General features: G+C 39.1%; 2 protein-coding genes across 7 annotated transcripts in view; one reads left to right on the top strand and one right to left on the bottom strand.

The window, feature by feature from the left end:
- The window catches only part of SH3D19 (SH3 domain containing 19), a 176,866-nt gene that overhangs the window by 139,085 nt on the left and 22,044 nt on the right, over nt 1–15,737 (bottom strand). The gene's annotated exons all lie outside the window — the stretch shown is intronic.
- On the top strand, nt 338–8,262 carry PRSS48 (serine protease 48). The gene is given in 7 exon segments (XM_038559010.1): nt 338–801; nt 1,662–1,706; nt 1,880–2,042; nt 3,651–3,916; nt 4,857–5,026; nt 7,490–7,753; nt 7,756–8,262. Coding segments are annotated over 7 exon segments (1,083 nt in total). The 5' UTR covers nt 338–758; the 3' UTR covers nt 7,888–8,262.

The raw sequence follows: 15,737 nt of genomic DNA on the forward strand, positions 1-15,737 counted from the left end.
CTACACCTAATCATGCAGAAGTCCAAAGGCCCAGCCTTCCTGTCTCCATTTAGGAGAACTCTGAAGAGCCACCTCAGCTCCAGAGCAGCTTGTGGGATTGGCTGTGGCCCGTATGCAAATGAATTCAGTTCAACTCTCCCTCTGCCCAATCCTGCTTCCACCCCCAACCCCCTACCAAAGCACTGATGCTGAGACTACTCTCCAATAAACTTCTGGCACACAAATTTCTTTATCTATTTCCTAGAAAATCTGACTTGCCCTATATCCTATGGCTAACACTATTAACAAAGATGAAAACAAAAAAATCAGGAAAAATTAGCCAGTTACTAGGTTAATTTCCTCTTTTCCATTTCTTGCTTTTGAAGAATCCTGTTCATCTTCTACTTCCTTGCTAGAGAAAGGGCCCTGTTCTTTCCAATCCCCTCTAACCTTCCCTGTGCAGACAGCTACTGCATAATCCCCCCTCCCATCCTCTAATCCCCAAGCAGGAACCCCAGACATCCTGTTTTCCCTGAACAGTAGGGGGAGCCTCAGGCTCCAGCTCCTCCCCCTGGGTCCTGCCACTGCATTTCTGAAGTCTGGCCCCTTCAGTGCCTGGCCCTGTGGTGAAAAACCAAAGGAGAGGAGGGGGTGAACCAGAGGAATCCATCCAGGAGGAGAAGCTGGTCCTGTCGCCCTTCTCTGACTGCTCCCCAGCCGGCCTCTCCTTAGAAGCCTGAGTTCAGGAAACAAGAAATACTGATTCTGAGGACCAAGACATGGGCCCTGCAGGCAGTGCCTTCCTACTGTCTCTTCTACTGGGTGAGCCTCTGGGGTAGGAGGGTAGGGAAGGGAAGAGGCAGAGGTTTTTGGCTGAAGAAGTTATCATATAGAATAATGTAACACTTCACCTATGGGACATTACTTATGAATAGTGTGTCCTGGGGAAGTCCTGTATGGGGATACTGTATGTGAAACAGTAAACAACAAAAAAAAACCTGCCCTCGGGGGGGCTTATAATCACTGCACTTATTAAATATATAGATTTTTAGAGCAGGTTAGAAAGTCCTAAATGTTATGAGAGGAAAGGAGCAGGAGATGTATTGTAATTTTAAATAAAGTAGTCAAGGAAGTTTCACTAAGGAGTCATCTGAGCAAAGCCCAAAAGGAGGTAAGTGACTTAGCTACAAAGATCTAGGAAAAGAGTGTTTCAAGCTAAGGGAACTGAAAGTATAAATACTGTAGAGTGATTTCAGGTATAAGCTTGTTCATTTACTTTTCTGACCCACAATGATTTAAAAGCAGGGTAGGCTGAGAGCAGCAAAAGGATAACAAGTAGCAAAAAAGATACAAATACTGCAAAATGCCAATTCAGATAAAGAAAACAGCTCATAAACCTCAAAAGTACCTGAAGGCATCACTGTGTTTACAACCTAATATACTTGATATTCCTGATGACAATACTGAATCTTTAAGTGAAAGTTAAATTACATTCCATGTATGCTGCTAAAGAAGGCAGGTAAGTATGTAATTTTCAAGATTCCCACTAACTGGTAGACATTTATAAAAATTTGGCCTGTAATATAAATCTGAGAAATTTAAATATGTGGAAAGCCTCTCTATTCAGTGAATCTAGACATAAGATGCATTATTGTATAGTAATGATATGGTGTCTGTCTTAGGGTCTTGCCCAAGCTCTTCTCCCAGAAACAAACATCTGCAATCAGGTTAGTGGTTTCTACCTGGACCGATGGATTTGGAACTGGGATAGGAGGGAGGATGGAGGATGGAGAGGACTCGGTTCCTAGGAATGAATGGGAATTTGAGAATGATGAGAAGATGAGGACCAGAGGAACAGGACACCAAGAGTTATACATGCCCCTCTCTCTTCTTTCTCTAGTGTGTGGAAGACCTGTATACTCAGGCCGTGTGGTAGGTGGCCAGGATGCTGTTGCAGGGCGCTGGCCTTGGCAAGTCAGCCTGCACTTTGGCCAGACCCAGGTCTGTGGAGGGTCTCTCATCAGTGACAGGTGGATACTGACAGCAGCACACTGCTTAAAAGGGTGAGTCCTAGCTGGTGACTAGCACACAGATAGGTTCTCAGTAAATTCTTGAATGATTTCAGGAATGAACCAACAGAAAAATGAAAGTGGTAAGGAGGGTCAGGGCGCCTGGGGTGGCTAAATCAGTTAAGCATCTGACTCTTGATTTATACTGCTCAGGTCATGATCATGAGACTGAGGCCTGCCTTGGCCTCCATGCTCAGAATAGAGTCTGCCTGAAATTCTTTCTCTCCCTCTGCTCTTTCTCTCCCTCCATGCTCTCTCTCTCTCTCTCTAGAATAAATGAGTAAATAAAATCTTTTTAAAAAGAAAAGTGGTAAGAGAGGTAGGCAGAAAAAAACCCTACACCCCCTTGGACTAGGACAGGACACAGAGGTAGAAAAAGAAATGACAGAGATAGGCGCTATATTAGAAACTTCCTTTACTTTGTGCCAAATGATTTGCTAAACATCAGCCAGGGAATTTGATCTTAAGCTTTTCTGGATCAGAAACACAATCTAAGCTCTCTCTCAGAGCTACTGCTGTCAGACAAGCAACGTGCCATGTGGTGGGTAGTCCTAAAGAGAAGCCCATGTGAAACTAATGTCTCCAGCCAACAGCTAGGGAAGGTTTGGAAACACCCTCCCAGAGTCAAATCTTTTTTTTTTTTTTTTAAAGATTGTATTTATTTATTCATTTATTCATATTTATTATTGTATTTATTTATTTTTTTTTAAAGATTGTATTTATTTATTCATGAGAGAGAGAGAGAGAGAGAGAGAGAGAGAGGCGGGCTCCATGCAGGGAGCCCGATGTGGGACTCGACCCCGGGTCTCCAGGATCACGCCCTGGGCCGAAGGCGGCGCTAAACCGCTGAGCCACCCGGCTGCCCCCCCGGAGTCAAATCTTGAAGTCACTGCAGCCCAACTTGATTGTAGCTTCGTGAGAGATGAATCAGAGGCACCCAATTAAGGTCACGCCTGATACCTGACAGAAAAACTGTGAGATAAATGTTTGTTTTTTTAAGCCTCTAAGCTTTGTGGTAACTTCTTATGCAACCACAGGTAACCAATATATATAGAAATCAAAACAGCAGGACTTTTCAATAACAATGCTGTAAGCTCAAAGAAAACAGTAAGAACTCCAAAATACTGGGAGAAAATTATTCTATTATTCCCACGTGCAATTATTGATCAAGTGTGGGATAGAAGCAAGACCCTTTCAAATATACAATGCAGCAAAAATAATACTCCTCATGCGCATTTTCTCGGGAAGCCATAAGAGAATGGGCTTCACTAAAATAAAGGAAAACAAGAAAACATGGAATCAAGAAAAAAGGGGATATAACAGAATCCCCAAGCAAATGGGAGAAACAAAACTCTGGCCATAAGCATGTAAGAGGAGACTACAAAGACAGGAGACAAAAGAAAGAGTGGTTAGGGAGAGAGGAAAGGAGAAAGAGTAACAAACCAACCCTAGCCCCAGTTGGAAGTGGCTTGGTTAATTCTAGGTCTGTTGCCATCCTTTCTTGCTTAGAGATTCAGTGCTACACATAGGCAGCTTGTTCTCACCCAGCTGTAGCACCTAAACACATTCCACTTTTTTTTCTCCCCTTCCTATTCCCCTTAGGAGCTGGATTCCTTTTTTATATACTGTACGGCTGGGATCGATTAAGAATGACCAATCAAGTCAAAGTGTGAATCATCGTGTGTTCAAAATTATCACCCATCCCCAAATTCAACACACATCTGCAGACATTGCCTTGCTGAAACTGGTCTCTAGAGTCACCTTTACTTCCTTCATCCTGCCCATCTGCCTGCCCAGTATCACAAAGCAGTTGAAAATTCCAGCCTCTTGCTGGGTGACTGGATGGGGAACTGTTAAGGAAAGTGAAGGTGAGAATGGGTAGACAAAGGGGTATTATCCATCATCCTCTTTGTAGCACCCCAGAACATTTGCATCCTAGGCATACGATTACTATGGCAAATATTTTTAAATAAACCCCAACCTATTGATATTACCTATAAGCTATCTATAAGCTATAACCTATCAATTCTATCTAAATAAAATGTCTTTTTTCACACTTATGTTTATTTTATTCACTCATATCCTGCCTAGAGTCTAGACAAGAGCAGACACTAACAACTTGAACACATAATTACTTCTCTGAAAGCAAAGGTTAACAAATCTGATCTAAAGTCTGGAAGAATCTAGTGTTTTTGAAAATCTGTTTTTAGGGCAGCCCGGGTGGCTCAGCGGTTTAGCACCGCCTTCAGCCCAGGACGTGACCCTGGGGACCCAGGATCGAGTCCCACATCGGGGTCCCTGAGAGGAGCCTACTTCTCCCTTTGCCTGTCTCTGCCTCTTTCTCTCTCTCTCTCATGAATAAATAAATTTTTAAAAAATCTAAAAAAAAGGAAAGAAAAGAAAATCTGTTTTTAAAGTGTTGCATCAACTCTTTCCCCGGAGGAATAAAGGCAAGACAAGAAATGATCTGGAAGCAGAAAAATAGGAAAGGAAGAAGTTTTAGAGTACTTCAAATACATCTTTACTGAATCAAACTGTATCAGAATTTCTATTTAGAACATTAGAATACCCACACTGGCACATTACAAATACCTTAAAACAAATAGAAAAAATTCTGAATTATCCATTGTATTAGACTAACTGTACCAAAATAAACAAAAAAAAACTTGCATTAGCAAATACGATTTGAAAGTGACGGTATTCTGCCTTCTGCTTTTGGATTCCCAGAGATTTCTGCAAATCATGACTGAATGCTGTCCTTGCAACTTTCCAGAAAGCTTTTCCTTTCATTCTTGTCTTTCTTTACAGATAGTGATTACCCCTCCATCCTCCAGGAAGCAGAAATACCCATCTTTAACCACCAGGCCTGTGAAAAACTCTACAACCCAATTGGTCCCGCACTGCCAGAATTAGAGTCAGTCATCCAAGACGACGAGATATGTGCTGGTGATATACTCAATAAGAAGGACAGCTGCAAGGTTAGGGTTTGCCCTTGAGTTTGTTTGGTTTGTTTTTTAATATGAAACTTTAATTTAGATTCGGGTTTTCTTGTATATAAACAATAGTAGTAGATCAGGAATCAGGAGACAAAAGTTCTGACAATAATTCTTGCGTCATGCTGAATTGCTGATGACTTAAAGCTCTTCAACTTTTGATCTAGAGAAATGCTAACCATTGGTTACTGGGTTTTCCACAGACTTCTATATTTTTATAAATATATTAAGAGGTTAACACAGAATTTCCAACTTTATTTTTTCAAGTAAGAACATTTCACTCTATACGTACAAGATGTCATTCCACTGTCTGCTGATCATAACCGTCCAGTGAAAAATCATTCATCATTTTGTCTTCCTTCACTGATTATATGTTGTTTTACTCCAGTTATTTTCAATATAACGACTTTCATATTTGATTATCAGAAGTTTGAATGTGATGGGGCACCTGGTAGCTCAGTAAGTTGAGCTCTGACTCTTGGTTTCAGCTCAGGTCATGATCTCAGGGTGATGGGACAGGCTCTGTGCTCGGTGGGGAGTCAGCTTGGGATTCTTCCTCTCCCTCTGCCCCACGTCACCACCCTTCTCTCTCTCTCTCTCTAAAATAAATGAATAAATCTTTAAAAAGAAAAAATTTTGGATCCCTGGGTGGTTCAGCAGTTTAGTGCCTGCCTTCGGCCCAGGGCGTGATCCTGGAGACCCGGGATCAAGTCCCACATCGGGCTCCCTACACGGAGCCTGCTTCTCCCTCTGCCTGTGTCTCTGCCTCTTTCTCTCTCTGTCTCTCTCTCTCTCTCTCATGAATAAATAAATTTATAAAAAAAATTTGAATGCAATGTGCTAGGTGTGATTTTCTTCGTGTTTATCCTATTTAGGATTCACTGATTTTTTTTGTTTTTAAAATCTGTTCCTCTTTCATCAAAACTTGAGAAGTTTTTCATTCATGACTTCTTCAAATATTCTGCTTCCTCTCTCTTCCTCTTCGGGTTGAAACGGAAAATGTAGGTCACACTTTTTGATATTTTCACACAGTCTCTAATAATGTTTTATTTTTACCTGTCTGCTCTTCAAATTGGATACTTATAGATTAATCAATATTTAAGATCCTTGCCTCTCTCCTGCCATCTACATTGTAGTGCTAAGTTCACCAAATGAAAGTTTTCTATCACATATTTTATTTTTTAGTCCTAGAATGACCACTTGGTTTTATTTCCTTTCCTTCTCTCTCCCTTTCATTCTCTCCCTCCCCCTTCTTCCTTCACTCTCTTCTCTCTCTCACACACACACAAACTTTTCTCTAACTCTGCCATGATGTCCTATCTGTATATTCGTTATTTGCAAATCAAACAACAATGGAACATGATTTCACACCCACCAGGATGGCTATTATCAAAGGAGATAATAACTAGGGTTGATGAGGATGTGGATAAATTGAAACCTTCATATACCTACTGGAAATGAAAAATGGTACAGTTGCTTTGGAATTATTATCTAGGAATTCTTCAAAGGGTATAGAGAGAGTTACCATATTACCCAGGAATTCCACTCTACGGTATACACCCAAGAGAAATAAAAACATGTCCACAGAAAAAATTATGCATTACTATTCATAGCAGCATTATTCATAATAGCCAAAAAGTGAAAATAATCCAAATGCCCACCAACTGATGACTAGATAAGCAAAATGTGGTATATCTATGTAATGGAATAACATTCAGCCATAAAAAGAAATGGAGCATGGATATATGCTACAAGGATGAACCTTGAAAAGAGTATGCTAAGTGAAAGCCAGACACAAAAGATAGTATGTCATATGGTTCCATTTATATACAGTATGTCCAGAATACGCAAATCCATTGAGGCAGAAAGCAGATTACCAGTTGGCCTAGGGCTAAGAGGAAATGATGGTGACGGTTAATGGGTATAGGGTTTCTTCTACAACAGGTGATGAAAATTTGGTGATGGTTGAACGACATGAATATAAGAAAAACCACTGAATTGTACACTTTAGATGGGTGAATTGTATAGTATATGAATTATATCTCAATAAAATTGTTAGAAAAAGAGACAGCAAGATTGAAAGACATATCAATTACTGTCACTATTATCTTACATAACAGGATTATTTTAACATTTAAAAAAGTCAATAAGAACCTAAGAATAGAAAAATAAGGACACTTCGTTCAACTCAAATAAATTTACCTTTAAGGGAAAAAAAATCATCACATTAATTTTTTATCACAGATGAGTATTTTGAAACTACTGATATATTTAGCTAAGGTCTCTGCCCATTTCAAATTATGTAATTCTAGAATTCCCATGATCTTCCCCTAATGCAAATAAGAAGTCTAGCTCACTGTCCCATCCTAAGGACCTCTTCACCTCTTATGACCACTTTCTTCTTCAAGGTCCTTTTTCACTACACTCATGACCTTTATCTTTCCTCAGGGTGATTCTGGAGGACCTTTGTCATGTCATATTAATGGTGTATGGATCCAGATAGGACTGGTAAGCTGGGGAATAGGCTGTGCTGAAAGTCTCCCTGGAGTCTACACCAGTGTGATCTACTATCAAAAATGGATTAAGACCACTATCTCAAGAGCTGAGGTTTTGGGTACCAAAAATCTGGACTTAACTGAATTCCTGTACCTTACTGTTCTGCTCTCTCTGGCTGTCCTGGGACCCTTCTGTGCCTTTGGGCCTAACATTTTACCAGGAGAATAGATAGTATAGCTAAAGCCACTGGCCAAGTTCAGGGTTAGGGTGGGAATACATAGAGATTAAGCCCCAAGAGCAGAGAATGCACAGGAGAGTCACTGGGAACTCTGGATTACTTTATTAATTAGAAATGATTTTGTTTTTGAGGTTCTTTATTCTGAAAGTATGTTTTAGTGGTTCAAATGTGAATAGCTGAGAAATAAGGCTGCTGCCTCTGTGCATAGCATTTTTTGTCCCTAACTATGAATCTTGCAAGGCAAGAAAGGTACCTTCTATGAATAAGTATGTATGAACACAATAAAATGGCTACTGGAGAAGCAGTAGAAATAGAAGAAAAGAAGAAAAGAAATATCTGTGAAGGCAAAGGGAAAGTCCTCAAGGAAATATATTAAGAGTTTACTCATAGGGCCCATGGTTTGCATTATGGGCTTCTTACCTGGTCTATATATTCCTACACTGCCTCATAGCAAGGAGTCAAATAAAAAATGCATATATATAATTCAGCTCTGTATTTTTCTGAAATTTTTACTTTTTGAAATACCAATGTGACCTACAACTGAAAAATGGATTAATGCCATGATCTCAAGAGCTGTAGTCTTGGGTTTCAATAACCTGGACCTGTCCAGATTGTTTAATGCTACCTCAATAATAGGGTACTGAAATGTTTAATAAGGACAGAACTAAAATGTTTAATAAGGACAGGACTAAATAATGCTTAACTAGCGTGCTTCTTTTTGTTAATCCATCCCATGACCTACTATTTCCTACTTTACCTAGGCTTCCAGGAGCTCAGAGCTAAGTTATACACTCAATTTCGGTCATTACCTTTATCCTAGGTATCTAGTATAATTCCATTCACATCCCTTTTTATTTAAATCATCCTTCATTTCTCAACTTGAAAGAACTTAAGTTTTATTGAATCTGTGTCTTTCATGGTAAGTCAACTTTCAAAAAATTTTTTGGATAAACAAATACCTTTAATAGGAAATGAGGGTAGGTTTGGAAACTTAAAACCTTTGTCAACCATTAACCCCATCTCTCTTCTGGGTTTGCCATTACAGCCACTACTGCCACTAAAGCCCACGTCCTTTCCCTCACTTACACCTATGCTCAACTCCATTTATTATCCACAGCATACAGACCAGTATTTTAAAAATAAAAGATTTTTTCATACTTTTCTCCCTCCATTCTTCCTGCTTACAGCACTTCAAAGACATCTCACTGCTCATGGGATAAAGACCAAAGTCTTTATGAGCGCTTACAAAGCCCTGCAGGTTCTGACCCCTATCTACTTCTTCAGCCTCACTGCACCCTGTTCTCCATGCTTTCAATTCTTCAAATGTTCCAAATCCCTTCTCAGCGCCAGACTTTTGCATTTACTATTCCTTCTCCCCTACTGCTTTTGCCTAGTTAATTCTTACTGTGCCTCAAATCTCCACTCACTTTTTACTTCCTCAAGGAAGCCGTCCTCAACTCTCCCAACCAGAACAAATCCCCCAATATATATTTTTGTAGGCCTTATGGAGCCCTCCTTCATAGGACTCAGCACAGCTATATTATTCGTTTGTGTAATTGTCTAGTTAATGTATGTCTTACCAAAATGTAAGAGTTTTTGTGCCAACCACTGTATCCTACTTTGAATAATACTTGTTGAGCAAATGAATGAATAACAACCAACTTCTTTGTCTCCCCAACTAAGAACCTAGGTATTTTGTGTCAGATTCTGGGCTACCTCCATTAACAATGTCTTATACAAAGTAGACTTTCAAATATAAGTTAAATAAAAGAATGAAAGAGTGTTTCAGCCTCATTCTCTCCAGTCATAACAAAGGAGAGAAAAGAGCATGTAAAACAGGTAAATTGGAAAGTTTCTAGAGGCAAGAATTTAAGCTAGGCAACTGCTGGAACGACATAGAGGGAAAAGCAAAATCGCAACTGAGAAAAAAGAATGAGAGAGGAAAAAAGAGGCAAGAAGGAAAATAGAGGGGGATCCCTGGGTGGCTCCGCGGTTTGGCGCCTGCCTTTGGCTCAGGGCGCGATCCTGGAGTCCCGGATCGAGTCCCACATTGGGTTCCCTGCATGGAGCCTGCTTCTCCCTCTGCCTGTGTCTCTGCCTCTCTCTCTCTCTTTCATGAATAAATAAATAAAATCTTAAAAAAAAAAAAAAGGAAAATAGAGGAGAAAGGACAGACTAAAATCAAAATTAAAATAGAAACAAAAAGGAAGAAAAAAAAAAAAGAAACAAAAAGGAAGAGAAAGTACAAAAAAGTATGAGCCAGGACAAGACACAAGAAAGCCAAAATACTGCTTTCTATCATTTCTCCAGACTCTTAGGAAGCACCTGTTCTGCAGCATGGGATCTGGCAAAATTTTTCTCACGAACCAAGTGAAACTTAGAACTTTTGGAGGGACCAGACCATTGAAGGGGAATGAAAGGGGTACTGAAAGAAGACGACCACATGACCTCACTGTCCTGACCACTATTAGTTGGATGTACTAGGGATAAGCACCGGATCTAACAGCTGCCCAGAGGTGATGAGGCAGTTGGCCTAAAATCTTACCTGACAGATATACTCAATATGAACAACCCAACAGATCCCTTCTGGGAAGTGTGAATATGCATCATATATAGCATTCAGCATGTGCTCAACAGTATTAAGTGCCCACTGTGTTCTAGGCACTGAGGATACTGCAGGACATTCAAAACATTGAGCCTGCCTTCAACGAGTTTACATTCCAGTGGGGTAGAGGCACAATAATCAAATACAAAATAAATGTTTATTATGATGTCATGTATAGGAAAGTCTGATAAAAATAAAAGAGAAGAAGCAGACAGAGTATCAAGGTGGGGGATTCCATTTTAGATAGGGTGGTCAGGGAAATTTCTCTAAGAAGATGACATTATATAGAAGCTTGCATAAAGGAAGATATTTTTTTTAAAAACTGAGAAAGAACACTCCAGGTGGAGTAAATACCAAGTACAAAGGTTCTGAGTTGGAAGTATGTTAGGTATGTGTGCAAGGAAGAACAAAGACATCAGTGCAATGCTAGAACACTCAGAGCAAAGAGGGAGAAGGGTATGAACTGAGATCAGAGAGGGTGCCCTGCCTGTAGGGCAGGTCCCACAGAGCCCGGAAGGCCCCAGTACGGACTCTGAATTTTATTCTCAGTGCAATGAGAAGGCAATGGAGGGCTAAGAGCAGGGGAGTGATGAAAGGATAGAACAGAGAATCCCATACCATATCTCATGGGAGTACACAGAGGCCATAAGGGGGTTAGAATGATAGAGGGTAGTCAGATGGCAGCAGAGTTAGACAAGCAGCAGAGAGAATAAGAATCTGATACCAATGTACTAATGAGCAAAACACAGGGGCTATATACAGTAACCTGGAACATCAGTGAGGAAGGTGTGATTCCATAAGGCTGTGTGTTGTCTACCCTCCTTCCCATCTGCACTACTCTTGGAATAGGGCCCCACTAACCAAGGTGAAGAAAAGCACAAGCCCAGGTTTCTTACCATCTACTTTATAATTCATCATTAAGACACCTACCTGATTTCCTATTTTTCTTTCTTTCTTCTTACCCAGACCAATGTTCTTATTCCTTCATCCCACTTCTACCTCCAGGCCTTATTTTATCTGCCCTCTCTTCCTGAAATATCCTTCTCTCATAAACCTCAACCCACGTATTTCTATTTATTGATTAAGAAAAAGAGATAGTGAATATCTAAAAAGCAGATTGAAAGGATGCTAGGAAATGCTTTTAAAAATTAACAGGAAAGAGACATGTGGGTGGCTCAGTGGTTGAGCATTCACCTTAAGCTCAGGGCATGATCCTGGGATCAAGTCCTGCATCGGGCTCCTCGTGGAGATCCTGCTTCTCCCTCTGCCTATGTCTCTCTTTGTCTCTCATGAATAAATACAATCTTTTTCCAAAAAAATTTTTTTAAGTTAACAGGAAATGAGTGAACTATATACACCCTATAGTGTATAGCCCTATGAATTCTATCTCAATAAAGCCATTTTTAAAAAATGAACAGGGAAACGTTTGTCCTATTTAAATTAAGCAAAAATGACTAGTCTGTAATGTATTTAGGACTCTCTAATCTTCTAAATAATTCTTCTGACTATATTTCAAAAAAAGGTTCAAACTAATGACAGACATTTTCTATTTCAAATGCTAACACACAAAATGTAAAGCTTAACCCAATATATGATATAGCACCTGGTACACATTACCAAGGAGGGAAAAAAAATCAACAAACGTTTGCATTCACACAACCAAAATGTCAAGTACTTATTGGTAACAAATTTAGTCAATGACACCACAAACTACCAAATGGGGAAGAAATAAATAGGGACATCTTTACACACTATTTTGGAGGGGGGGTGCTCAGCAGCATTTCTGCTTTAAAAGTCAATTTTAATTTGTAAAATACCTTATTCCTTGGAATGTCTAATTTAATATGCTCCAATTTTCACTTTCACATCTTGAGAAATTTAACTAAGGTGGGATTTGCTAAGGTAACATTTAACAAATAAAGCTGTACACTAAGGCTGCTGAAAATCCAATCAGCAATTTTCTTCTCCTAAAAGTAGGGGGAAATATTATATAGCTATTTCCAAATCTTCTATTAATATAACAAATGGATTATTTCAAGTAATCACTTATTTTTCCCCTATTTCACTAAATTGTAGTCACCCCAAAAATGTGGGGACATTATGGAAAAAGAATTCAAAATGATAAAAGGTGGAGGTTGTTTTTTCATGCTATTTCAACAGTGGCTATTTTCTTTTCAGATTCTTGACTTCACTCTGAAGCTGTTAACTATTCTCCTCACCACATCTGACTGTATAGTTCATTTACATACTAGAAATCAGTTACCTGAAAATTTTATTAAACATATTCCTTCTTTAGGAAAGGGAGGAAAAGGAGTCACTCAAAATAACCAGAGGTTAGATTAATTATATTCTCTACTATCAACATTAAGAGAAAATGTTCACTATCTTAAGAATAAAAAAGACTGAAATAATTAATAGGAAATTCTAATTGTTGTTCAGGACAATCACCCTCGACTGACCCAAATTCTCTCAATGGCATCTTCTACCATGTAAGTGTTCACTTCCCCTCTCCATGTGATTGGAATAGAGTGAATAGGGTCTAGTGCTGTGGCACTTTGTGCCACTTTTATGACACCTACCCCACCCTACTTTGTACTATAATTAACTATGAACACCCAGGAATAAAAAGAATAAGATGAGGGCCTAGGGCTCCAAAATGCTTCTGATATTAGTGGAAATTAGTGAGAAGAGGATAGATACTAGATGCAGTTGAATAAAACGGAGATAATACTTTCATTGGATTTAGATACGATAGGATAGACTGGATGTGGATGATGAGAACGAGGTTGGTAATTGGGATAGAAGAATGGGAAAGAGAAGAACCTGAAAAGAGAAATCAAGAATGACTCCTAGGTGACTGGCCTCAGAATAGTCATACTATTAAATGAAATGAGGAAGGCTAGAAGAAGAACAGAAATGACAGGCTACTTAATCCAGTGGTGGGCTGACTTCCCCCAAGGATGTCAACGTTGCAATCCCCAGAACCTGGGACTATGTTAACTTATCTGATATAAGGGATTTTGCAGACATAATTAAGTTAGACATTTTGAGATGGAAAGATTATGCTGGATTATCTGGGTGAGCCCAATAGAGTCACAAATTTTCTTGTAAAAGGAATGCAGGAGAGTCAGAGTCTGAGGTGTTTATGAGACTATGCAGAAGACATAAGGCCTGAAGCAGAAGGGACAGAGGGAAAAAAATGCTATGCTGCTGGATCTGAAGATGGAGCAAGGCGCGACAAGCCAACAAGTGCAGACAGCCTCTAGAAGTTAATAAAGGCAAAACCATGATTCTCCCCTAGAGCGTACAGATGAAATGCAACCCTACGACATCCTGAGCTCAGCCCAGTGAAACTGATTTCAGACTTTTGGCCTCCAGAACTGTGGGGCAATAGAGTCATGCTGTTTGAAGGCACTAGAGTTGTGCTAACTTGTTACAGCAGCAATAGGAAAGGAAAACATTCACCTTAGATTTGAGATGCCTATTAGATACCCAACTAAAAATGCCAAGGAGGCAGTTTGGAGCTCACAGAGGAGAAAACTAAGAAAAAGTTTCACAAGAATCTGTTTGAATTATGGACTCTTTTCTCCACATCACTCTAACCCTGCACCCCAAAGAAAACACTTACTTGCGACATACATTTTTTCATGTACTTTCAAGATATTCGAGGATCCCTATATTTATTCATAGAACCTGAAGAATATTATAAGTAACCTCAAGGCAACCTGTTCTAACCCTGATAAGAAGACTGTTCCCTCCTTCTGGAGGAGGAAACCAAGTATCTCTTCATTAAAAAATAATAAATAAATAAATAAATAAATAAATAAATAAATAAATAAATAAAGTTTTCCTCAATACTGCTTATTAAAAAAAAAAAATAGAGGGGTGCCTGGGTGGCTCAGTAAGCGTCTCTTTATTTTGACTCAGGTCTTGACCTCAGGGTTTTGAGTTCAGGCCAGGCATAGTAATGTTACAGAAATATCTAACACAGAAAGTTCAAATCCCATACATAATAACCATTGTGTTAATCACTACCACCTTTTACAGTCCTCATGCTTAAGGATGTGGTCAAAATGCCTCTGACTCCTTTTTTTAACTGTTTATACATATGTACAGTTGTGTTTTTTTTAACCTTACCTTTTAAAAAATTAAGCTTGCTTTTTAAAACTAGCTTATGATAACACAAAGCTGTGGTTACAACATCTGCAAAGCTTCAGAGTTGAGAGACATTTGATGCATTTTATTAATAATTCCATATAACTAGGCTACATAAAAAGAAAGGATAAGTTGGTTGATCAAAGAAATTTTGTGTCATTTTTTAAATAATGAAAACATTTGGCTAAAATCACTAGATCATCTTCAAAGGCAGGTATTTGGATGTTAGGAGAAATCTATCCCTCTATGAGTTCAATAAAGCTATTTTTACTTCTGAAACAGAGACCTAACATGAAAGACCTCGAGGAGATAGTATTTTAAAAATGTATTTTTTTCACATTATTTTTGTCCAGAAGCTGAGTTGGTTTCATAAGGAAAAATATGTTAGCTCACTAAAAGAGGCCAAATAAATGACTAGTTCCAAAATGGGCACATTTTAAACTTCTAAAAGCAGGTCACAGAGAAAGCAAAACAAAATCAATGTCAACCTATCTTTCTTTGCAGCTCATCAGCCTTAACCAAGCTCTTCCAAGTAAGAATAATCCATTGACCATCAAGATAGGATCACCCTTGCTGTTGGACCTTGCTCAAAACTACACAGTGGGGCAAGTGGGTGGCTCAATCCGTTAAACTTCAGACTCTTGATTTCAGCTCAGGTCATGATCTCAGGATAATAAGATCAAGAGCCATGTTGAGCTCTGGGAAGAACCTGTTTGTCCCTCTCCCTTCCCCTCTGCCCCTCCCCCATTTGTGCAGGGCTTTCAAATAAACAAATCTTAAAAATAAAAAAACCTATACAGTCAGCTTTGCACAATATTTTTCATCAAGTGTTTGAATCTCTACAAGTAGAAAACATCTACCAAATATTGTGAATTCATAAAACAGGGTCTTGAAAATCTTTCTTGAACAAAACCCATATTTTTCCGGTCATAAAAATAAGCTAAGCATTCCCAGGGTAGATCTGGGAATCCCCAAGGAAAAAAGGAACAAGACCACATTAAGAAACGTGAGCTTTAAGAGGAGGATACAATGTACAAGACACTGAAAGATTTTAATGCTGGGGAATAACATGATCAATTAGCATTTTAGAAAAATCACTCTGACGGATGTATAGAGAATGAATTATGGAAAAATCAACTCTGTAGGTAGAGCAGCTAAGTCCAGGTCACTGCTGTGAATTGTGAGAGGTATCTGGACCAGGA

The sequence above is a fragment of the Canis lupus genome, chromosome 15 (assembly GCF_011100685.1).
Source record: "Canis lupus familiaris isolate Mischka breed German Shepherd chromosome 15, alternate assembly UU_Cfam_GSD_1.0, whole genome shotgun sequence".
NCBI lineage: Eukaryota > Metazoa > Chordata > Mammalia > Carnivora > Canidae > Canis > Canis lupus.